This window comes from Copadichromis virginalis, linkage group LG6, assembly GCF_057382275.1.
Source record: "Copadichromis virginalis isolate Kocher_CV1m ecotype Utaka linkage group LG6, C_Virginalis_male_GT1.1, whole genome shotgun sequence".
NCBI classification, from domain to species: domain Eukaryota; kingdom Metazoa; phylum Chordata; class Actinopteri; order Cichliformes; family Cichlidae; genus Copadichromis; species Copadichromis virginalis.
In genome coordinates this window covers 17,389,020-17,414,039 of record NC_140623.1, presented here as the reverse complement: position 1 = coordinate 17,414,039, position 25,020 = coordinate 17,389,020, and the positions used below count along the sequence as shown (strand labels likewise).

Genomic DNA, 25,020 nt, shown 5'->3' with positions numbered 1-25,020 from the left:
CCATGAGTGGACATCCTAAGAAAGATTCGAAATTCTGTTTGTTCACTGGCAAAACAAACTGAACGGCAATGCACCTCCGCTACAGACAGTCACAGTCTGAAAACTTTATTACTTCTCAAACATATAAATACAGACGAGAATAGATTTCAATATTTACAAAATGTCAAAGTCAAAAATAAGAATAGGGGCCTGATTTTTCCATTAGGCCAAAATAGTTTTTATTTTTCTAACATGTCTTATTGTCAGACTGATGCAGTTGCGTCTCACACTACAGTGCGATCTTCACGAGGTCTTCTTCTGTAGAATCGCCCTCACCAGAACTGGATCAGCTCTTCCTTTGGTCTCTTTCTGAACCAGACCCATCAACTTGTTCAGAACTTTTTTGTTCCCGCTTCTGATCGCGTGAACCTGCAGAGAGGCACACAGAGGGATTTTTGGACATGTTTTTGAGATGTTTCACTCGTGATTACACGCGACATTGTGAGCCCTGACCTCATCTGGATGCGAGTCCACCACCTTCTGGCAGATGATGTGCAGCTGTGCGGTGTCACTAACAAGCCCCAAGTCCTGCTCTTGGGTGATCTGCAGGGCTGTCTTGCCTGGTGACCTCCACATCTCCTGGAACACCTAAGAACACGGAGAAACCCGTGAAACGCAGGTGAGAAGCAGAATACAAACAAGCGGTAGCTGGGTTGCGTGTGTTGAATGACAGACCGAAAGGGGATAATTGCATTGTCTGTGTAGCTGACTGACCTGCTTGGCAACTGAAGAGGAGATGTGTCCTGTTTCCTGGAGCTCCAGCAGCTCCGCCAGGGCAGAAGGAGAGATTGGGCTAAAATCAAATTAAAGCGGTAATTTAATCACACTTTAATAGATGGACTTGAATTTGTGATATAAATGGTAGAAGAGATGGGAAGAGGATTGCACCGAAAGGACAAAAGAATCAATCAACATTTGTGATTTGCCTGCGATGTTTTGTCTTTTCCTTGCCTCCGTGTTTATTCCATAGGCCAGCCGTTCCCAAAGTGGGCTTCATGGAGCACCAGAGGTCTACGATCCATGACCGACACATCCGAAAAATAGTTTTCTGCATCAATAAAAATGTACCCTTATATTGTGTGCATTACTTGCACCAACAAAAACTCTGATATGTTTGTGACACATCATCTCCACCTGTCATGAGATCACCCATTTTTCCTCAGGGGGCAACGAACCGTTGCTGCTGTTGCTGCATATGCAGCTATGCGACTGACAAGCACGGCGAAATATTCGACTCAGTCCACGCTGCGAGCACAAACCAGTGACACTGAAATATATATGCAGGGTTTTCTGGAGCACAGCAATACTAAAATGTATGATCGTTAGAAAAAGTATTCGTCGTTATAAACAAGGGCAGTGATTGTTAACCGCCACACGTTTTTGGTTTAATAGCAAAATAAAAAAGAAAGCTAAAATGGATTATGAAACTCCCAAGCTGTCCATCAGCCTCAGAGACATCTGTAAGACAACTGCTGCACTGCAATCAACTGAATAAAAAGCAGAGATTTTTAAATAGCTTGAAGTGATGAGATGAGATAGCCTTTATTTGTCAGTTGCAGGTCTTTTGCCCACAACCGAGATGACAGACCTTGCCGACCGTACATATAATACACAAACATCACATTGGGGAGACAGGTCAGGCTAGGTAGCGAGGAAAAAAAACATCGAAATGTGTAACACAAAAGGATAATACAGGAATGCACAGATATCAACACACCATAGCACAATAAACGCAGACAAGCAACATGGGAAAGAGTTCCAGTGTGTACATCTGATCTGGGACTGATCTTCGACTGCGCCTCCAGCTGACCCGATGTCCACATCAGAGGGGAGGTAAGCGTTGGAGGTGGTGTTGGATCCGGGGTAGGGAGGGTGATGCGTCAGTGAGTGCTTATCAGTATCAGTATATGTATGTGTTTGCGTGTCCATAGTTCAGCTGAGACAGTGTCCTTCGCCCTGCCAGGCTAAGTAAACAGTCTTCCAGCCAACCCAGGTGGCCTTGTAGGGAATGGGAAGGAACAGACTCAACACAGTCGTTATCAGGGAGTTTTTGTTTGGCTCCAGCCTTGAGCCCACAGCTGGTGCAGAAGGGGTAGCCGGATTATGATGGTAATTTTTCTTTTTGCAACAACTCATGAGAATTTCAAAGCTGTTCTTTAACACTCCAACACTGGTTTCTCAATCTCCCGTTGGAGAACCGCGAGTTTCTCCATGATGTTATTAACCTTCAGTTTTGTGGTGTTGTCATTCTTTTGCTCAAAGAGCAGATTCTGAGACCTCACGACCGCAGTCAGCTGTTCCAAGATGTAATCCAACGTCCGCTCAGAGGTGTTGTTCGGAACCCTGTTACCATGGTTCCGAATAGGTAGATATCTTCAGCGTCCTCGATCGACAGTCCCGCCAGGCACACGATCCTCCATGTCTGCCACCCGTCCATCGTGTATCCGGCAGGGAAAGTCCCTCCAGGGCACTCGGGCTCTCCCGAGCCAGGACTTCTCGTTGAGAAAAGGGTGTCAATAGCATTCAGAGACCAGTTGATCAAATCCATAATTCTCTTTAGGTTTTAGAAACAGACTGTGAGAGTGTGTTCCAGGGAAAAGTAATACAAAAAACACGAGACTAGACAAGGACATAAGAACTAAGCAGGGAAGATAAGGGAGAGGAGAAGGAGAAAAAGTGCGTCCGCCTCCTCCGAGAGCAAAAAAAAAAAAAAAGTGTCTTGCACAAATGGTCAAAATAATTATAAAGTAATGAATACATCTCTGAAAATGTTACAGGCAATATTATAGTGAATTAGTTAAAGTTAAGAATCAACACCTGTGGGAACCCCTCGTGTTTTTTAGTAACAAAAATTATGAATAACTGTTTAAAATTGCAGTGAAGTGATTAACTCACTTCACTTTACACACCAATCAGGGAGAGAAAGCACAAACCTAGCCTCAGGGCATCTCGAGCTAGTCTGCTCCAAGTGCTGATCTCAAGCCTGGAGGGTTGCATCAGGAAGGGCATCGTGGGTAAAACCTATGGCAGATCAAATAAGTGGATCCGTCTGCTGTGGGAAGAGATTGGGCTAAGATGCTACATGGAGCAAAATGAGCCGTGCCTTCTAGGTCTCTCATTCCACGAGAAAGCACAGGTGACTGGTGCCGCCTATTGGGAGCCTTGACTCTGTTTACTACCCATGTCATTTATGAAATGCAATAATCCTGGAGTGGATTTTATATACACATATATATATATATACACACACACATATATATATATATACACACATATATATATATATACACACATATATATATATATATATACACACATATATACATATATATATATATATATATATATATATATATATATATATATATATATATATATATATATATATATATATATATATATATTTTTTTTTTTTTTTTTTTTTCCCACTGTAGACAGATTAATACTTCTGTCCAAAGTATCAGGTAGTGTTATCATTTCATATATCCAGCAGGGCTAATATTCACATCATCGCCTCATCTTGTAATATTTCTTTTCAGCTTATGAGGACAACTGATCAGGATATAAATATACATGAGCGCACTGAACGTATCGGCAAGATCAAATACTCAGGAAGGCACTAAGCTTTTGTGTCTCCTGTCGCTGTTTCCCCATCACCCAAGGCCAAGACAAACTACAAAGAGAACGTGAAAAGGACAGCAGCAGGTTTTTGACAAGCATTCGAGTTAGGAATAAGAAAACAGCCGAGTCCAGTGGACTGAAGATGAAAAAGAAAACATCTGATAATAGACCGCCTGTGAGCAAGAAAACTCTCCTTGTGAGCAATGAAGTCGATTCTTCAGAATCCAGAAAATGATGTTAAACTAGATGATAATTCAGAGGATGAAGGGTGAGAGTGGTAGCACAGCTGAAAAGTTAACAGAAATCAAAGAATGAACAGATGAGATGAAAAGAATAATAAGGTGTGAATATTCTGTTAAAATAGAGAGCTAAAGGTAATGCAATAAATAGTTGATACATCCAGAGTCTGCCACTTCGAGCTGCTTCTTCTTCTCTTTTTTGATAGAATTATGCAAACTTAATGAAAGAAACCTGAATATTTCACGACAACTCAATTGAAAAACCTTTTTGTAACAACAGAAGCTTCAGCTTCAGATTTAAGTTCAGCAATAATCTCCCCATATGAATTAGGTGGTTCACATAAAGGGATACTTTTGCTCATCCAGCTGTTGGGGACAAACCCCCCCCCCAAAAAGGAAGCTGGGATCGAAATAGGGGACCCTCATTATATATTTTTTCCACATCTTCATATTTTTAACATTACCATCATGTGGGCCTGGTGAGACATTTCACAATTCTGTCATCATGCTGTCGCCATCCTGCCACAAATATGCCACTTAGTTTCACTCACAGGCAGCCCCCAGCAGTTTCCCTGGTGGGTGGGAGGGGGGGTTCTGGGAGAGCGACATGTCTGAGCTGGATGAGCTCTTAATGACATGTCTGGAGTTTCACTTCTCTAGCTGTCCCACCAATATGCTTCCCAATTTCTCATTTCATTAATCCAAGTCAATGGCTTAGAGCCAGAGGAGCGAGAGGAAATGCGGGCAGGCCTGACAGGGCAGCAGAGGTCATGCATCAGACATTACTGTAACACTTGGAGAACTTTTATTTGCTAACCAACTTCCGGTTATTTCCTCCCTAGCTCCGAAGACTCAAAATATTCCTCCAAGTACTTATATGACTCAGTTTCTAAACCGCTTGCCACTCTTTGTTTTTCTTCAACCCTCCTCCTTTCAACCAAAGCCAGTGCAACGTTACGCATAAATAAACACGAGCTTCTTTGGAGTTTATTCGCACACAAATGCTTCACAACAGTCTGGCAACGGCAGATAAAGCAAAGCTCACACAGCATCTATGCTGACGTCAGTCCATTACTTAAACTTCATGTGTTGTGTAATGACTCCGGCCTTTAATGAGTTCAAAGAAATTATCATTGTGCTCCATTGCTAATCTCAGTTGGACCAACAGCTCAGACGCCTTTGACCGCCCTCATTTTTCTTTTAGCTGCAGTAATTATTGAACTGCCACTGTAGGAAAATTGCTAGACTGAAAGCGCTGAAATTAGTGTCGGACATTTAGCGTCACACAGTGCCATAAACAGAAACGGTGGGAGACAACAGGTGTTATTTATTCATAGCTGGTGGCCTGAAATGTACCTTTGTCTGTGTGTGCGCGTGTGTTTTTTTTTCTTTAATGTTTCAAGTGTAAAAGGTACCATGGCAACTCTTTTCATACCAAATCAAAATCTCTTTAATGTCAAGAGTGTTTTAGAAGATCTTCAAGCTAACAGGCTTTCTTATTTAGGGAGAGATCAAGCCTTCAAAAAGCAATTCTCCAAAAAGCTTTCTCACTGACAGAATTAATGAATATCCCAGCTTGCTGTTGTATAGTTATGGATGAGAGTTATTTATGTATCTAAAGCTGTAGTGCTCTCCCTTTCAGATAAACATAAAAAAGCTTGAGCCTTACAATGATCAGCTTATTCAAAGCTATGTGTTTATCAGTTAATGAGTTACTTCCTATCACTCACACACACACACACACACACACACACACACACACACATTTCCCTAGCCGCTTACCCTAACCATCAAAAATGAATGCCTAACCTAATTGTAACCCTGACACTAAAACCACATTTTGAGTCTGAATAATGCCTTCAAACTCGTGAGGACAGGCACTTTTGTCCTCCTAAGTGACTGCTGGTCCCCACAAATATAGTAACGTTCCAATTTCGGGTCCCCACAAAGATGTCTAGTGGAATTTATTTGTAACACAGAATCAATTTCTTTCATCTCAATGCATTGCAAACATTCAGAATATTCTTATTTTTTCTTTACATGAGTTTCCTGACACTCAAAATCCAGTTTATTTCTTTTATTTAGTAGTTTTCAGTCTGAAACAGACTGGGTGCTTCAGGGTCTAATGAAAAGGTGGAACAGAAAGAACTGGTTCACTCATTCAGTCACAGGAAGAATGTGGAAATCCCAAACAGCCAACTAGGAGGTTCAAAAAAAGGGACTTTGCTACTGTGAGGCAACAGTGCTAACCACTGCACCACCATGCCACCCATGAGACCCCAAGTCTTTACCTGGCGGTTAGATAAATGCTCATCCTGGAACTTGGAGCATGTTTATGTGTCTGTGTCTCACCTTTGGCACACACTCATGTCTTGCTGTTTGAGGTGACCCAGCAGCTCATTTGTTACCCAGCCAATCACCTTCCTTGGCTCCTTCTTGGTTGCCTTTAACACAGCCTCAAAGTAGTCCACCAACCCATCTTCATTCTACATTGACATAAAAAAGTGATTCCTTCACAAACATATAATCTAATTAGAATCAAACAAGCAGAGCTCATCAGTATACAACTACATCCTGTTAAAGTCCAGCAAGCTACACAAGTAAGACCTGATCAACTGGCTTTTAAAGGAAAGAACTACCCTTCCTCCCACTGGCTGGTTTCACCCAGTTTCTCCCACTCAGAAACTCACCACCAGAGTGAAGCTGTGCTCAGGTAGGATGCCGTACGTTTGCACCAGCCTGTCTCTTTTGACACTTGGTAGCTCTGGCAGCCCTTCCTTTATCTTCTGCACCACTACCACCTGGCACGCATCAATGCCAGTGGGCAGTGATGCATCATCCTCATACAGAATCAGAGGGGGCAGGTTGGGCTCTGGCATAAACCTGAAAAAGGCAGGAGGGGTGAGTGAAAACAGGGAACAATGTTTTATCAGCAGTACGGGTAAGTTTGGGGAAAAAAAGGTCGTCTTGTGCTGTCACTTGGCCACCTGATCATTCGACTCCATCAGCCTTGAACCTGTCAATCATTCCCCTACCTAAACTACAACACATTCTTCGTCTGTTCACACTTTAGGTGAGGTCTGTTTAGCTACCTGTCAATCTCCAGACCCCAGTAAGAGGATCTTTCTCTGATTTTATAAACACTTACAATATGAACTTACACTCACCTGTAATCCTGAAGACCCTCTTTGTCCCTCATAGGTAGAGTCTCCCTACAAGACAAGGTGGCAGTATCAGAAATGATAGCTCAATATGTTTGTTTCTCTTGATGAGAAGATCAAACAAACATGAAAATACTCAAAACAAAGAATGAACATATGTGTGGGGATCCCTTTCAGTGAGCCTGCTTTTCTTCAAACTAGTGGCATCAGATCTGTGACCACTTTCACAGGAATGAGAAGAAAGATCCACAGGTCATCACCCCACACTGTTTAGCATGCTTCACCATGTACCTCGGATATACAAGACCTCATGGGAGGGAGGTACCAGAGGATGATCAAGGCCTCAGCTGCCTTATTCTGTGAGCTCATAAGCTTGTGAGTAGCACATAGAACGACGGCAGCATCCAAATGGCTCTATTCATCATCATTACCATGATGGTTTGTCCTCAGCAAAGCTCACGACTAATGAAGCAGGCAGAGATCCCAGTCACAGGGTGCTGTAGCAGTTACATCTTGGCATGAAGACGCTGCTTTTTCATCCTCTTACCCTGATTTGGAATCATACGCCCGGGTCTCGTTTTGCACCGTCCCTCCTCTCTGCAGGACATCAATCTGTCTCTGGATCTCATAGTCTGATGAATATCAAGGAGAACATGAACACAAATACAGAACCGCAAATATAATTTGGTGCTAAATGCCAAACACCTGCTGTTATACGCCGGTGATCGTTGACTCTCTGAGTGCTGCCACATTATAACTCTGATAAACAGCCTTCTGTTTTCCCTGTGACTTTTAAATATCAGTTCAGCCGCAGAGTAAATGTGAAACAACTTAATTGATAAATAACTGAAGCACAGCGCTGCTATATGCCAAAACGCACTTCCAAAACCTGCATCTCAAGTACTGAAATTTTCTGAGACTACTAGCTTGTTTGAAGTGAAGCTCAGTTAAAAATCAGCAAAGTTATAGCTGACACAAAATCTATGAACAGCTGCAAGAAGTCAGTTAATCATCACATGCTGCTATCACGCAGCTAATTGTTTGTGAATAGCTGTCAGTCCAAAAAACGTACGCTTCACAAGTTACTGTCAGTTTCAACTATACTTCCTGTCTTAATGCCTCTACATGAATCCAGCAATTTTGCTTTTACTAAACTGGGTCTATTTCTAGGCACTGACATAGTAAAAATATGATGGTTATGTCACACTACGCATGCTTTTTCTTTGCTTTTCTATAGCTATCAAATGAAAAAGAGGAATGTATAAAGCCTCATGAAAGGGAAATATTGGAGTCAAAGTAACGAGATTTATTCCTTCCAAGGTAACCAGACTGATTGGAGACTTCGGGAAGTTAGGGGTTCAACCAAGTAATAATCTGGTACAAGTATTTAGTTCATGGATTTAATTAATAAATGCAGCATGACAATTATGTTTTCATAGAGCTGCTAGTCAGATTAAAAATGACAAAAGTTAAAACTTTTTATCCCAACTTTGCTTCTTTCAGCTGCTCCATTTAGGGGTCAGCAGAGGGAACCATCTGCCTCCATCTCACTCTCTTTCTGGCAGCTTCCTCTGACACACCAACCCTATGCATGTCATCCTTCATGACCTCAATGAATCTTCTCTGTGGTCTTCCTCTTTCCCTCTTGCCTGGTTGATGTCTTCAACATCCCCTATCCATTATATCCACTTTCTCAACCTTGCCTCTCTAACCTTGTCTCCAGACTGATCAACCTGATGTACTCATTTCTAATCCCGGCGGCTCTGGTCACTCCTAATGACAAATAAACATCTTCAACTCTACCATCTCCAGCTCGGCCTCTTGTCTTTTTGTCAGTGCCACCATCTCCCTCTCACTGCCATTTCATAAACTTTGCCTTTCACTCTTGCTGCTATCCTTGGGTCCAAAAATCACCTCTCTTGTGTACCGTCCTTTGCTTTGGATGGTTGACCCAACATATTTAAACTCTTCTACCTTTACTCCTTGCAGCTTTGTGTTACCTCTGCCCCCTTCTCACTCACGCGCACATGTATTCTCTTTTGCTTCTACTGACTTTCATTGCTCTGCTCCCCAGAGCACACCTTCACCTCTCCAGCCTCTCTTCCACTTGCAATGTTGTCTGCAAACATCATAGTCCACAGAGTCTCCTGCCTGATCTCATCTGCCAACCTGTCCATCAACACTGCAAACAAGAAGGGGCTCAGAGTAGACTTACCTCAATCTTGAACCCATCAGTCACTCCTACTGCACACCTCACCACTCTGTACTCATAAATGTCCTGTACCACCCTCAGTTTTCTGCCATTCCTGAGTTCCTCATGCACTTCCACAGCTCTTCTCTTGGCATCCTATCTTATGCTTTCTCTAGGTCCACAAAGACCTCAGTGCAACTCCTTCTGACCTTCTCCATCCTTCTCCATAAACCTGCTCAAAGCAAACATATCATCTGTAGAGCCCTTTCTGTGCATGAAGCCATACTGCTGCTCACTGATCGTCACCTCACTTCTTAGCCTTCCTTCAATAACTCTTTCCTATAACTTCATGGTATGGCTCATCAAGTTATCCCTTTTTGGTGACTAAAGCTCTGCACATCACCCTTGTTCTTGAAAATTGGTATCAGTGTGCTTCTTCCTCATTCCTCAAGCATCCTCTCGTTCCCCAGCACTGTGTTAATCAGTCTGAATAAAAAGTGCATTGTTCTCTCTCCTAAACATCTCTGTACCTCCAAAACTATCTGTACAAAGTTCTTGGATGCTGCCTCTTAATTCTCTTATTCATCTTTGGCAAATGAAAAACTGTCTAGATTGTATTCCTCCACCAAGCATGGGTGAAGTTTGCACCCACGCTATTTTATTATGATCAAGGGAACATTCAGCAAATGTTTAATATTTGTGACACAGGGATGTAAAAATAGAAGTGATTTTACTTGATTGATTGATTGGTTGTAAAGGAAATGTAAGTGTAAAAATTTGAGAGTCAGCTTCCAAGTTTTGGATTTTTGGCTAATAAAGCCAATCTATAGAACATCTGCTACATATGTCATGTCAATAGTTCAGCAACTTAATAACTGTCCTAAAAAGCCGTTCACGCAATCTGAAGAAGAAAACACTGACAGCTTGTTCATTTTACCTCCGCTTTTAATACAAGAGCCATAATCAAAGTACAGCAGCACTGTGGAGAGCATAGTAACCAACTGTGAAGTATTACAATAGAATAGCTGCACTACAGCGTGTGTCAAAATCAGCTCAACATATCGTAGGCACAAGACATCTTGACCTGGACAATATTACCACAAGCTGGTAGATGCAGCTACCACAAAACGCAAAACTCTGAAACACCATTTCATCTGAACATGACCTGTTTAAATGTCAACTAAAAAAGGACTAAAATGTGTGAGCAATCATGCGTGCAGTTAAGACCCTTTCAGATAAAGTAAATTCAAAAAATAAATGAATAAATGCCTGAGGCGCTTTCTGCTATCCTTGCTACTGAGTCTCAAACTTTTTATCGGTGCTTACCTATAGCTCTGGCAAGGTATCGAATGCTGTTGATGTTCTTCACCTCTGTCCTGACGCCCAGTGGCTCTCCAGGTCTGTGCACCGAGACATTGGCATCCACTCTCAGCTGCCCCTCTGAGCAAAAAGAGGTAAATAGATGCACGCGGAGAGAGTTAAGTTTAGGTTTAGAAGTGTGGCAGCTTGGAAGCACGAGAGAAGGAGAGAGACAGAGAGTGATTTCCATACCAGACATGTTGCCTTGACAGGTGCCTAGAGCTTGCAGGATGAGCTGCAGCTCTCTGACAGCTGCAGCAGCCTCCTCTCCACAGCTCATGTCTGGCTCCATCACCAGCTCCATCAGACCTACACCTGAAGACAGCAACGTTTCACATCTCAAGGGTCTGAAGCTCAGTGATAAACCCTTGCTTTGTTGATTAACCTAATATTAGTTTTTAAAAATCAAAACATTATCACTGGAATTCTATGACTTTTCCAGCTGCTGCTGCTGTCTGTCAATCATAAAAACATCTTCTTAAAAATAGTTTAATTTCTTAATCAAAAGATGGTTTAGGAAAGTCAACTGCCAAACACCTGCTGCTACACGCTGGCAGCCCTCAGGCCTCTGACACATTATAACTCTGAGGTTTTTCTTCCAGTGACTTTTAAATACCAGTTCAGTGGCGGAGTAAACAGCTAATCAATGAGTAGTAAATACGCAGTAAATACAGTATTTACCGGTGTCCATTTTTTAGCTGAAGTTCTTGATAAAAAAATTAATCAAGCAAAGACCGGTTTAGCTCAGTGACGGCTTTTAAATGGCATCAGGAGAATCACAGGAATAAGCTGCCACTATTGGATGTACAAGACATGAGCAGGACTGATTTATCATTGATTTTTTTCCATTGAGCAGACTCTTCCTCTGTATTGCTACCTGCTCTGTTGAGGTCTATGAGTGTCTGGCTGCGGACGTCATCGTGGAGACTCTTGCCGCTGTCCTGTTCCAGCTGAATCTGTTTGATGGTCACATTTTTTCTCATCACCTGGTTCCTCTTTTTCCCTCCAAGGAGGCTGTAAGTAAGCACGCCATCTACTGCGATTGGCAAACGTTGTTGAGTGATCTGGTATCCAGCCTAAAACAAGAAAATACAATACAAAAAAATTCAATAAAAAATAGAACCTGAAAACATGCCCCAACTTACTACGTGATTAAAAGACATGTCCTATAATTATTATGTTAGCTGCTATGTGAATTAAAGTATAGTGAAATATATGAGTGCTGGATAGCTGGTTGGTTGAAGACTGGTTTGTTAAATGCCAATATGGCCCACATATCTCTGAGGAATGTTTCCGGCACCTTGTTGAACTGGTGCCATGAAGAATTAAAGCAGCTCTAAAGGCAAAAAAGGGTCCAATCCAGTACTAGCAAGGCATACCTAATAAATTGTCAGTGAGTGTATATGTGTTTAAAATAGGAATTTCATCTCCTCTTTAACTGAATGAAGAAATGATCCTTCACTTTGTTTAACCAATACATCCTTTTAATTATAGAAGAAAGACTGTTTCGTGAAGTCTTGCAGTAGAGTTTTTGCAGCGTCATGGCTGCGTGTAAAGGTCTGGCGGGGAGCGTCAGTTAGACACGGCGATTGGCTTGGCTGTCATAATGCAGGAGGAGCTGGCATTTCACTCAAGGTTTCTGCTCACAAAAGCACAATATTTCATGAGCTCCTCTATTCCTACAAGAACCTGCTGCCCCGAGTATTAATTTCGACGTTACCACGGCAACCACATCACAAGACCTAAACATTAATCACACTTATGCTAAGGAGACTGAGGACGTGGGAGAAGAGATTTGGGGGGGCTGTTAGTCACCGGCTTTTTGTACAATGCGCCTGATCGACACAATCAATCACCTCCACAACTCCTCCTTTTAAAAGAAACAGGAAGAAAACAACACAAGATTCCTGGGGATGTTCTTTTTCAACTTCTGCTCCTCTTGGTGGATTTGATCTGTAAATCTGCAAGATTTTGTGACTACCGTTGCAGCTCATCAGAAATCCCCCCCTTTCCCACTTAATCCTTTCACGAGTTTTGTCTCTGGTCATTGAAAATGACAATTTCTGCAGGTGAAAGTGCAACCAACTACTGACATTAGGGAGCATCTGAATAAGTGGAGACCATTTACATTTCCTGCATAATAAATCAGCTGCTTTTTGGATGAGCCATGTTTGCTGTTAACAGCATCCTTGTACCCACATTAAGCTTTCGCAATTACTCTGTGACAGAACACGGAGCCCTAATGAGCGCTTCCTGAGACTCGTACAGATGCATGTCTGCTCACACGCCGTTTCAAGCAGGATCAAACGCGCACACACACACACTTTCAACTCTTTTCCACATTGTGAGCCCCTGAGTCATTTTCTGACTCATTCCAAAGTCTAAACAAACAAGACTCAGTCGGTCGTCTAATTCCTCACCCCTGCACACCGATGTTTTTCCTCGGCTACCCCGCCGAGGTCACAAAGACATTTCATTTCTCTCATTAAACACAAGTCAAAGCTTCAATGGCCAGGCCATGTCTGTTTATTTGGAAACTTAATATCTCAAGGAAATTGTAATTATTTAGATGAGCGTGGAGCTGCTGAGGCATGTTATTAAAGGGCTGTTAAAAACTTTATATATGTGCCTTGCCTGCCATTTCAATTCAATGAAGGAATGCTGCTCGGACAGCGGCATTAATCATTTAATGAGCAACTGTGGTGTTTTACAAAATGCAATCAGGGATTTCTACTGGAACATATCAATAATGTACAATGCAATTTACAAATGTATTTTTCAAGGGCGGGATAATTTCTCCCTCGATCCTGTTCCACGTTTGGTTTTTACGAGCACAGACTGCACTCAAACTTTTGGTCGAATGTGAAGAATATTCCATCATCTGCATAATTAAAGCCATTCTGACTCTGAGATTATCAAGCTGCTTCACTGAGACAGACCACCCTCTTTAAGCAGCTGTGAGAGTAATGGAAACTAAGTGATTATAAAGCAGACTACACTAGGTATTTAAAACATCAATAAGGCTTTGGGATAAAACCTACTGGCACGAGTTCTCAAAAGAAAAATAATAATCTTAATCCTGCCGTGTGTGTTGAGGATGAATCCAAAGGAGATGATGTAAAGTTCTACAAACATGCAAGGAAGCGAGAGGAGCCCAACAATAATCCCCGCGCTTCTGGAGGGGATTTTGCTGGAAGATTGATGAACTTTGAGAGGAGACAATGTATCATTTACAACAGTGAAAATGTGCACTGCTGCCACAAAATCAGTAATTCCCCTAAAATTAAACGGGAGAACGTCAATCTGTAAAGATCTGCATATAATGGATGTTCTTCATCATGCTTATGCAGTCACATCTGCTCACAATAAAGTCAAGTTAGATGAGAAAGTAAATAAATAAAACCACCAGCTAAAGTTTTTTGTTTTTTGCTTGCTACTTCAAGAAAGTACTCTCCATAATGAACTTCTTTGAGCAGTTTCATTGAAATATGGTACACTCCAAAGAAAATGAAACTTTTATTTAGTCCATAATTACCCTCTTCATTACTTTGCCCAAAGCTCTGTTAGCAAAATGTCTTACCAGGGCTGGCTACACTTTGAAAACAAACTTGAAAAGTAAAATTCTCTTACACCTTTCTTTTGAGAAATTTCTAGATTTATTAGCAGGAGGTCTCTGTTGGCTAAGTCACTGTAGAGCTCCCATGACATTTTGTCTGTTCCACCCAAGCCTTAAAATGTCATTTATAATGGCAGTAAAATTACCCCAGGGCTACTGAAGGGTTGAGAAACCTTTCCATGCAAGCACTCCATTACAGAAAGCAAAGTGAATATGACTTGGGCAAGACAGTTTAATGGAAATATCACCGTTAAAGAGGGTTTTTTGGGAGGTTGGGGTATCTCTTCCAGTATTGCTACTATTCAGCTTATACATCCTGCCGTTAGATATTTAAATACTGCATGCCCTGCCCCCCTGTGACCTACTCCTGTGGGGGCCATGCCTGCTGGGGACGTTTAGCAATCCTCCTTACCTTCTTTCATGTTCTCTCTTACATGTCCTGTTTTTTTTTTTTAAATTTTAAATAATATGTTTAATTTAACATTCACTTATTAGTTTTTCTTCTCTCACTTCAAGATAAAAAGTTTTTTTTTCTCTGTTTTTCTATTTATGCATGAATTTGCATGTTGATACACACCACAGCATATAGACATTCAGCAGCCAACTACAACATTAGAGCCTGCAGTCACAAAGGCCTTGTCACTTTTGTTTTCTTCTTTTCCCATTCGGTGCATTTTTCTTTTCTTTTTTAAAGCCAATCCCCAGTGATTTAAAAAGTGCAGATGAGATGAGAATTAGCACATCCAAGTCTGAGTGCGTATTCCAGGTCATGGAGCAATTACTGCACCAAGTGAAGGGAGTTTAAGCATCTTGGGGTCTTAAAAGCTAAATTAGGAGTGTGTTTGCTTTGCAGCGGGATGCTGTTTGGCAACACCTTTGAAAGTCCTGGTTACTGAATTGCATCTCTTGGCTGCATTTGTGGTGTTGATCTCTACTGGCATGTTTTAAATGCAATTTTCTGACCACCAGTTTTGGTGGGTCAAAATCTAGTAACTTTTGTATTATGCTTAGCAGGTATCTGTGGTTCTGTTTGTGAGATGCTTAGCACTCTACTCTCTCCTTCGAATATGGGCTTCAAACCAGCAACATGATATGATGCTAACAAAATCTCCAAGCAGAGCTTCAGAAACCTATGGCTGACATCACAATGGCTTTGTCCATTTTTTTTCTTTACATACACTCTATGAGTTTAGCACACACTCGAACTTTACACTGCTACAAGTTTTGGTTTGGCTGGATCTGTTCTGCTGCTTTAAAAGGGGGCATTCAACAGTAACCATATGGATAGTTTCAATTAAGAGTGCGATAGCCAACATTACAAAACACAAACATCCACTTTAAGAAAATGGCCGGCAGCCAATATCCAAATAGAGCCCATTATTGGTTAATGACTGGAGATCATTCAGCCTCTGCTCACCCAACTATTTTACTTTCACTATTTAATTTACAATTTATAATATTAGCTCACAGTTAATATGATAAGTTGTGAATCTGTGCAGTTCCATCCAGTTACTTTAAGTTTGGTTTTTCCAATTCTGATAATGACTGAAATTAAGTAAATAAAAGAGAGAAAGCACAAACTTAACAGCATGGAGGAGGCAATGACCTGTGGATAATAAAAAAATTGAAGTGAACTGAAGGAAATGAGCTGGCAAGTTAAAAGCACTGGTCATTTTCAGTGTTATTTTTCTGTGTATGTGAGGAAAACACTGCCTTTTTGCTTTTTGCTTCTTCTGCAAGACTTGCTCACCATTTAAATTAGAGCTCACGGCTGGGAGAGTTCACCGGAACAGTTGTGATGGAAAGGCGGGAAGCAGACGAGCACAGCTTGCATAAAAGTCAAAGCAAGGAAGCAGCGTGGAGGATGATAATGAGTCCTGTCTCTTAGATAACCCCTGTCTCCTGTGCTATCACTCTCCTTCCCACCGATCCATAGATGCTGCACAGAAAGTGACAACCGAGGACAGGAAAACGAGAACTTACAGGGAGGTCAGCGTAAAAGTAGTGTTTCCTGTCAAAAAGCGACTTCCTATTTACGGCGCAGTTAAGAGCCAGTCCTGTCATCACCGCTGCTTCGACGCAGCGCTTGTTCAGGACCTGGGGAAACACGGGGACATTATGGGGACAGATGATCTAAGAATGACAGGTTACGTTTATTCTAATCACATGAAGCATAACTTACAGGTAATGTGCCGGGTAAGGATGCATCGAAGAATGACACCAGGGAATTCGGAGGAGCCGAGAAGCGAACCGGAGCGCCAGAGAACAGCTTGGTACTGGAGTTAATCTGAGCATGAATTTCCAAACCCACCACGCCGACCAGCTGCTGGGGAGCACTGAGACACGCGGTACAGAAACAAAAAACATGAAAGAAAATTCAACTACACAGGTGGGCTGTATTTGTGTACTATGGCAAAGGAAAATACAATCTGGCTTTGAGGTGTTAAGGAAATGAGCAAATTTCGTGCGGGTTATGGGTTTGAAGTGTGTTTAGATGCCTACAATTACACTTTATAATTGGCAGCGCTTTTGATGTACACTGTTTTCTCACAAAGGAAGCAAAAGCACAAAAGAAGTAGAAGAAGAAGATGTTTTTGTCCTTTTCCAAAGAGTTTGCAAGGACATCTTCCCATATGGCTCTGAAACTACGTTCAGACACTGGGACCTTTCACCTTGAAAGGCCTTATTCTGTCAGTTCATATTCTGCTTTAATAAATTCTGCATTCAATAATGTATGCAGAAACCTGTGTTTTGTTTTGTTTACAGCCCAGAGGCTGGGCTTGGAGACTATAACTTAACTTAAGCCCTAAAAACTTTATTCTGACCTACTATGTGGCCGACAGGAGCAAATGCAGGTAGGCTGCAAATGACACAACTTTATGAAACTACACTTTCTCAGTTCATTAATAAAAACTTGAAAAACGCCATAACAGACTCAAAGATGAATGAACGGCACAGCACGAGTCAAAACAGCTGTTCAGTTTCTGGCTTTGCTTTTGAAAAGTTAGTGTTTCCACTTCTGGTCCCACTTACAGTTTCTTGGTAGTGTCGTGGTGTCCTGACAATATGAAAGTTAAGCTCACTTTCAGGCACTGAGGATTTTTTTTTTAACAATCATCTAAATGAAATATAATCCTAACAGAGAGAGTAAATAATAATCTTCTTTAGAGCTGTTCGATATAACGATATATATCGGATGATGATATAAAAACATCTATCGTTTCATTTTACGCTATCGTTTGTTTGGTGGTGTGGCAAAATAAACTGTTTACGGCAATATTTTTTCATCGTTCTGATGGTCACTGTAGTGGCTATATTAATTTCTTAAAGTTCTCTCTTTCTCTTATATTTAATATAACCACACTACGGACGGACAAGCGCCTGTTTTTATGCGTTGTGGTTAGCAACAACGACGGTAACACCTTCGCGTGTCCGCTTGTTTATGTTCCACATAAACCTTTCACAATAAAGCTCAAGATCCTGTTGAGACTTTTCAAAATAAACTGAATCACGTGAAAGAGCAGATTATTTACGGATGAGAAGTAAAAAAAAAAAAAAAGCCGCTTTTTGCTTGTATCTAGATACAAGCAAAAAGAATTGCAGCCACAGTTATATCTGTGACCACTGAGAAAAACTAGTAGGAAAGCTTAGTGTCTGCAACAGATGTTCTACTCAGGTGCCACTTGTAGTAGTGCCAAACCACAACCACAATTGCCTTAAGGTGCTTATACTAAAGTAAAGACCCTATAATAATACAGTAGTTATTTAAATTGCATTATGTTGTAGCCTTGATTTAATATCCTAAAGGAGTATGACTGGTACATAGTGGACTGATATTGTGTAGTTTCTCTCAGCTGAAACATGCACGCAATCCTAAAGCACTCTTCAGAGATGAAAAGCTTAAAATGTCTGTCTGCATTAATCTGTTTAACTCGTGGCATCCTGTTATTCAGACACAGACTGCATTTGATGTATGATACACTGCACGACAGTAACATGATTTCTGCCACAGATGTAAGAGGCTTGGTGAGCATCCTGAATGAAAGGCTCCATATTGTCTTATTCTGTCTCCGTGTAATCTTTCACATTGCACCACACGTTGACGTCATCTGTTATTACAGTGTTCTAACGGCATCCTGTGACCATGGCAGATGGATAGCTTGTATCTTCGAGTGACTCTATGGACAAAAGCACAGAGACTGCTGTCTGTACTGTTGCCTTAACCCTTTGAAAAGCTAAATAAAACTGATAAAGACAACATCGCCTTAGCAAAAGGCACCCCCTGGTATCACCAGGTCTCTAAATGTCCTCCTTCATTACACCCATGAATTTTCTCTGTAGTCTCCCTCCATATTCAACATCCTTTATCTAATATGGACACACAATGTGTGTTTTTTCCTTAGCTGCTCTATAGATTTCACATAAAACAGAGTAAAAAGAAAAATAACTAATTTAAAATTGGGCTAGAAGCATAAAGCCACATGAAACTGAACTACTTAAGTAGAATAAAAGTAACATGACTTTTTTTTTTTTTGCTCCAAGGCAACCGGTTGAGTATCCAGGAAGTAGTAAAAATCTGGTACATAACCATACCTAAACTGAAACTATGATGGTAGTTTTTTAACAAACTTTTTAACAAATTCACAACAACCCTCAGCATGTCCTCCTCTACCTCCATGAATCTTCTCTGTTGCCGTGCCTGGCAGCTCCATCTTTAACATCCTTTGTCCATTGTATCCACTATCTTGGCCACTCTGTACACATCTAAACCACCTTGGCCTTGACTCTGAAACGTTGTCTCCAAAATGGTAAAACTTGAACTGTCACTCTGATGAACTTATTTCTAATACAGTCCGTTCTGGTTACTCACAAAGGAAATCTAAACACCTCCAGCTCAGCTTCCTGTCTTTTTGTCAATGACACCATCTTCAAACCATACATCCCACTACCATCTTGCTGCTATCCTTGTGTCATAAATCCCTTCTTGACACTAATCTCCGCTGCTCCACCCTGCCTGCACTTTTTTCTTCACCTCTTTTGAGCGTTGTCCTTTGCTTTGGTTGACCCCAACTTCTTTACCTCTGCTTCCTGCAGCTTTACTGTTGCACCTGCTGTACCTCTCTTCCATGCACACGTTCTATCTTGCTTCTACTGATTTTCATCCATTATTATTCCTCATCTATCTTAGGTCAAGCCCTAAGAAAATCTTTGCACCGTTAGCTCAGCCACTAGATTTGTATCACCTTCATAACTCCACAGCAGAGTGGCGCAGCGGAAGCGTGCTGGGCCCATAACCCAGAGGTCGATGGATCGAAACCATCCTCTGCTAACTGTTTTTAACCGAGCCACAAGATAAAGCTTATACTCCAAATGCCGTTTAAAAGACTAATAAACGTATATTAAGCTGTTCGACCACATGAATGCATAATGTTCAGGGCGTATTTTGTTGATGAAATCGCGAATCATGTCGCATACGCAGTAATGTTCTTTTGTCTGCAGTGTTTTTCACCAGGCTGACAAGTGGAGGCTGCCGTTAATGACTTTTCTCACCCGGCTGCTGTTAATAAGAAGACCCTAAAGAGGTATTATTATAGCTCAACACCAAGGCAACATGCAGGTTAACCTGCAGGTCAGAGACGATAAACACACGCACACACAATAACTCAGCACCCTTTCTTACCTTCGTGCCCTCTGCGGGAGTTGAGCGTGGCACTGTGGGCTTGTGGTGCTCACGGCCCTAACTGCGTACGAAGCCTTTGGACGCAAGGCTGATATTTGTTTTATATTATTGAGCAGCTCACTTGCTGCAACACAGGAGGCAGCCATGTTGGTGTCGCTGCTCTGACAAACACGGGAATTGTAGTTTTTTTAAGTAGCAGTTAGTATATAGGCCTACGCCGCTAGCTGAGGTTTAAAACTACAAACCCCAGCATTGTGTATTTTCCAGCTTCCGAGTAAAGAGGCATCATTTCCGGTTTGAGAACTGGCGGGACTTCTTCACTGGATAGGAGAGAGGCGGGTTGTTTACAAGCCTCGGAGTTTGTTTAAACACACAGAAAATGATGGCAACAAACGGAAAAGACGCGTGTGGGGTCAATGAAGAGGCGCACACAGCTGCGGTAAACGGAGATTGTGCAGAGGCGTCTCCGCAGTCGAAGCGGCCGCAGAGGTTCACCTTCAGCTCCGAGCCCTCCATCGAGGATATTAGGCGCATGCAGGCCGATTTTACGGACGAGCGAGACTGGAACCAGTTTCACCAGCCCCGCAACCTTCTGCTGGCCATGGTCGGGGAGGTGGGCGAGGTGGCAGAGCTCTTCCAGTGGAAGGGAGAGGTAGCCGAGGGCCTGCCGGACTGGACCGAGACCGAGCGGGAGCAGCTGGCGCACGAGCTCAGCGACGTGTTGATCTACCTCGTGGAGCTGGCCGAGAAGTGTCGCGTGGATCTCCCACAAGCGGTGCTCCGTAAAATGGCTCTAAACCGTCTGAAATACCCCGCCAGCAAAGTGCAGGGGTCAGCCAAGAAGTACACGGAGTATAAAGACTGATGGACGAGGGGGAGAGCACTGGTGGAGTGTTTGCTGGACCTGCTGCTGTTTAATAAAGACCCACAAACGCTGCACAATCACAGCTCGGTTTAAATGACATTTTCTGGGTTTACATGTTAGGAAACCACGAAAACCTTCAACTGTTGTGTTATCTGGGAGTTATCCGAACTCAAGGAATATGTTGGCTTTTACTGAAGTTCACTTTTAAGTCCTGAGTTTTAGTCTGACCTTAGCTGTGCCTCTGTTAGTTTAAGGTGGGACTGTTGCGCATCGCCTTTCGGGGGTTTATTTGTCACTAAACATTTTAAGTTATTTAGATTGGCTCCAGTGTCAGCACGGAGTGGAGTGTTGATCAGTGCCAAACTGGCAGTCTCGTCTCTTTTTTCCATCCAAATGTATCAGCATATTTTTCAAATTTGGATGTTTTTATCATTTTGTCATAAGTAAAAGTTGAGTCCGAGTCATGTTTTCACTCAGCAGTTTTGTGTTTTAAAGGATGAAACTGGATTAGTAATCTGTTAACCAGCCTGCAGTTGATTAAGAAGTCTTGTACCTTAATCGATGTTTTGATTTCAGTCACATGTCAGGTCATCTTGCTGTCCACTTTATTTGCTGATTCAATAATGTCTTATTATTCATGAAAAGGCAAGTTACGTCCATAAATCAGGACATTTGTATTTGGGCTGTAATAAAGAGCAGTTACAATCCATCCTTTTTTTTTTCTTTTACAAGTTCTTTCTAAGACACTATAATCACGTGGAAGTGTCCCACACTCACATGAAAACGAAAGGTTAAGTGAAGTAAGGATGAAAGGATCCTGTATTTGAAATTGTGTATATATAGCACTGTGCAAAAGTCTTGAGCCACCTTTAATTTTTTTTTTAAAAATTCTGTTAAAACATAAATGTATATGGAAATTCAGCATATAAGACAAAAGCAGTTTGTATAATTCTGCCAATCTTAATGTCCATATTTGGTATGATCGTCTATTTTTCAGCACAGTCTAAACTTATTTAGGCAGCTTTCTTGTCATTTCTTTAAGTAGTCTTCAGAAATAGTTCTCCAGGTATCTTCAAGGACATTTAAAGCTCTTCTTTGAATGTTGTCTGGGTTCTGGTAAGACCTTTCCATGCGATATGTGTGTTTTTCTATCCAGATATGCTTTTACTACACTGACATTGTGTTTGGGATCATTTTTATGCTAAAAAATGAAGCTGTTGCCAATGAGATACTTTCCAGGTGTATCACATAGTAAATCAAAATCTTATGATACTTTTCTGCGCTCATATTTACAACAATTTTGACAACATCCTCTACACCACTGGCTGCAACCCCAAACCATGACAGCCTAAACTGTGTTTTATAGATGGCTGTTTTTGGTAAACAATGTTGTTAAAGGCTAAACCTACTAAATCTAAACCAAATGAAAGACTAAAAATTGCAAAAATTATGACAGCAATAAATCACCACTTCCCTTTTCTGAAGTGCTTTTTTATTTAGTGTACATTTGGCTAAATGGATTTACAGTTTTACCTCTTGTTCACCTATTCATGCTTCTCCATGCTGGTAGTTTAGTTGTTTTGTCTAATTTAAATCAGCATTTTTTTCAAGAATCGGGGTGAAAAGTGAATCTCTTGCTATATTTCTGCATGCAAAGATTTTAAAAGTAAAATGCATTTGGATGCTCAAGTGAGGCATTTAGCGTAACGCTGAAGCGTCTGATTTTCTTTGTTTGATGTGCTCCGAGATGCAAACATTGCCATCAGCTGTGTATACTGGCGTTCAGCTGGAAGAATGAGTCATCCACAGGCTGCAAAGGAGAACAGCCATGCATCAATAAGATGCTGCTGTATGCGAGCTGAGCCTCACTTCAAAGTAAACAGCTTTATTTGCAGCGTCTATGATATAGCTTTCCACTTTTAAAAATAGGCAGTTGCCCATATCTGGTGGTATGCATTTGATATGAAAACTCCTCTCTTCTTAATGTTATTTGCGCATACAACTTCTTTATTTGAAGTGAAGGATTATATAGAAGAAAAAGAAGCAAGTGTTGTGTTTGTTTCTGCGTTAATCAAATGAAGCGCAGAGCTACCCTAATTTGTTGTACATCATCCATAACTCCCACACTAGTGCGAGTTTTGTTCCTCGGCTGAAAGTGAAATCCGTTTTCGTTTCATCCAAAACAACAGGCAGAGCAGACAGCAGACGTATGTGCTGCACAGGGAACATCATTGCACAACAGCAGTTTGCTCTTAAATGGATGATCGTGACACTTTGTAGGTGCTATCGCAATATTCACCGTCTAGATGAATGCCAGGCAGGTAGCAAGCTGCAATTACAGCTGTCTCAGGAGGGTTAAATGTAGCCATTTTAAGCCTACCCCCTGTTCTACCTGCAGGCTTCTGGTGTGCTGTTTCTCTGAGACCACCTCGGGACAGATTTAGTAAGAAATCTTTACTTTAAGAAGCCTTGTTGGCTGTGAACAGAGTGGAACAGAATGTGAGGCTTCCCACATTAGTGTTCACCATCAAATTATGGTATATGTGAGATGCCTGTTTCTGAATATCCTGATCAAAGAGCTATTCTTAATTTAACATTCACTTGTTTTTCTAATCTTGTGGGAATCACTCACACTTTTTAATTAAATCTCTTAAATAAGTCAATGTCTGTAAAATATAAGGAATAGCACGTATAACACTTGTCTTTATGTTTCTACCCCTCAGGACTTAATCTTCTGCCAGCATGTATTCACTGCAGTGTGTAGTGGCCAATATTAGCAAACTCTATGGACCGACATTATTAAGTTAATTTACTTGCAGCCACAATGCCTACTGCTTGGCAGAAAACTATGCACACACTGGCTTTAGGATTTTACAGTTGGGTGGTGGCTTTTGATACTTTCCAGGAAGCAGAAGGTCTTTTATTTTAGAGCCACGTGTACCCACACAGAAAAGTAACAGGAAAAAAAACTAATTGTAAATGTTTACAGCCTAAATGTATTGTGTAGGATATCTACTGAGACTTATACAGTATTTCTTATACTATAGTATAAGATATACTGTTTATATACTGTAAGTTTCCTGATCTTAGATGACAGGAGTGACACCTGGTGTAATCTTCTGCTGCTATAGCCCATCTGCTTCAGGGTTCTATTCATTGTATGCTCAGTAATGTTCTCCTGCGTACCTTGATTATAAGTGTGAACCACTTAGAAGAAAAGAACACATGCACAACTAGAATACACTGCATAGATGCATCCATGTTCCTTCAACGTCCATCCACTTGCCAGGCAGAACCCTGAACCGAGCCACTGACTGAATACCAGTCGGCACTGTGTTATAGTTCACACCTCATAATTTTGGAGAAAAATATCTGTGTCTGTGTAAAATATTTAACATAATTCGCTTATGAAAGCCTGCTGTGCCGCATATGGACCGTAATCTTCCAGAGCTTTCTGCATGTTAAATATTTGTTGGAACCCAAAACAAATGAGCACCATAGCAAATTAAAATACTAACGTTTCTTCATAAGTTGTCATATGTAAATGTTTTATAAGTTTTTTTTTAGCACCCATGCTTTAAAGGCTGCAGTAATTGGAATAGCCTAGAAATCCCAAAAATCCTTGTAAGTCCTTAAGACCTTAAGTACACTTAAGAACTAATATGTAATGGTGGATTCCATTCACTGTTGATAAGCGTACTTCATGTACCCTCTACCTGCTGTTTGATGGAAGCTGTATTTTTAAAGCCAAAGTGGGCAAATGGCTTGGAAATGCTACAAATACATCAAAGTTCTCCGGGAGCACAAACCATCTCACAAGTGTCACAGCAAATTACACGCTTGCAGACAGGGTTTGTATGCTTGGACTGCTCCGAACCACACAACAATAACAGGCCCACAAACTGTATCGACGTCTCTGTTTGTTGCTGCATTTGTCAATATGTTGTATTTCTTTGACTTAAAAGTGGGAAATGAATGTACACCTGTTATCTTGCGGTGCAGACCCGTGTCCTTCTGTGTGCTTATACGCCACTCTTTAAAAACTTTATAATTGTTGCTTGAAAGCAAGCTGGGGGGAGGCTTTTTGTACCCTTGTGTCTTCATATTTTTTTTAGAAAGAAATCAGATGGTTCCTATGGTGCTGTGCCTTGTTTGAAGACAGCACTGGGGGCATAATTACATTTAAGACTTTTGATGACTTAAATCTTAGATTTTCTTTGTCTTGTTAACAGCTCAGCAGATACCATCG

At 41.3% G+C, this 25,020-nt stretch overlaps 2 protein-coding genes across 2 annotated transcripts; one reads left to right on the top strand and one right to left on the bottom strand.

Annotated features, from left to right (window-relative positions):
* Window positions 1-89: 89 nt before the first annotated feature.
* On the bottom strand, window positions 90-20,143 carry gatb (glutamyl-tRNA(Gln) amidotransferase, subunit B). The gene is made up of 13 exons (XM_085458988.1): window positions 19,907-20,143; window positions 16,409-16,562; window positions 16,210-16,323; window positions 11,488-11,686; window positions 10,803-10,925; window positions 10,578-10,691; window positions 7,608-7,692; window positions 7,067-7,111; window positions 6,590-6,782; window positions 6,252-6,385; window positions 754-832; window positions 493-627; window positions 90-408 (listed from the first exon to the last, which is right to left on the bottom strand). Exons 1-13 carry the CDS (start codon window positions 20,050-20,052, stop codon window positions 283-285), a joined length of 1,647 nt encoding a protein of 548 aa, XP_085315114.1. The 5' UTR covers window positions 20,053-20,143; the 3' UTR covers window positions 90-282.
* A 39-nt stretch (window positions 20,144-20,182) lies between these two features.
* Window positions 20,183-21,480, top strand: dctpp1 (dCTP pyrophosphatase 1). The gene has a single exon (XM_085458989.1). The coding sequence runs from the start codon at window positions 20,286-20,288 to the stop codon at window positions 20,769-20,771; it is 486 nt and encodes a 161-aa protein (XP_085315115.1). The 5' UTR covers window positions 20,183-20,285; the 3' UTR covers window positions 20,772-21,480.
* Window positions 21,481-25,020: the final 3,540 nt, after the last annotated feature.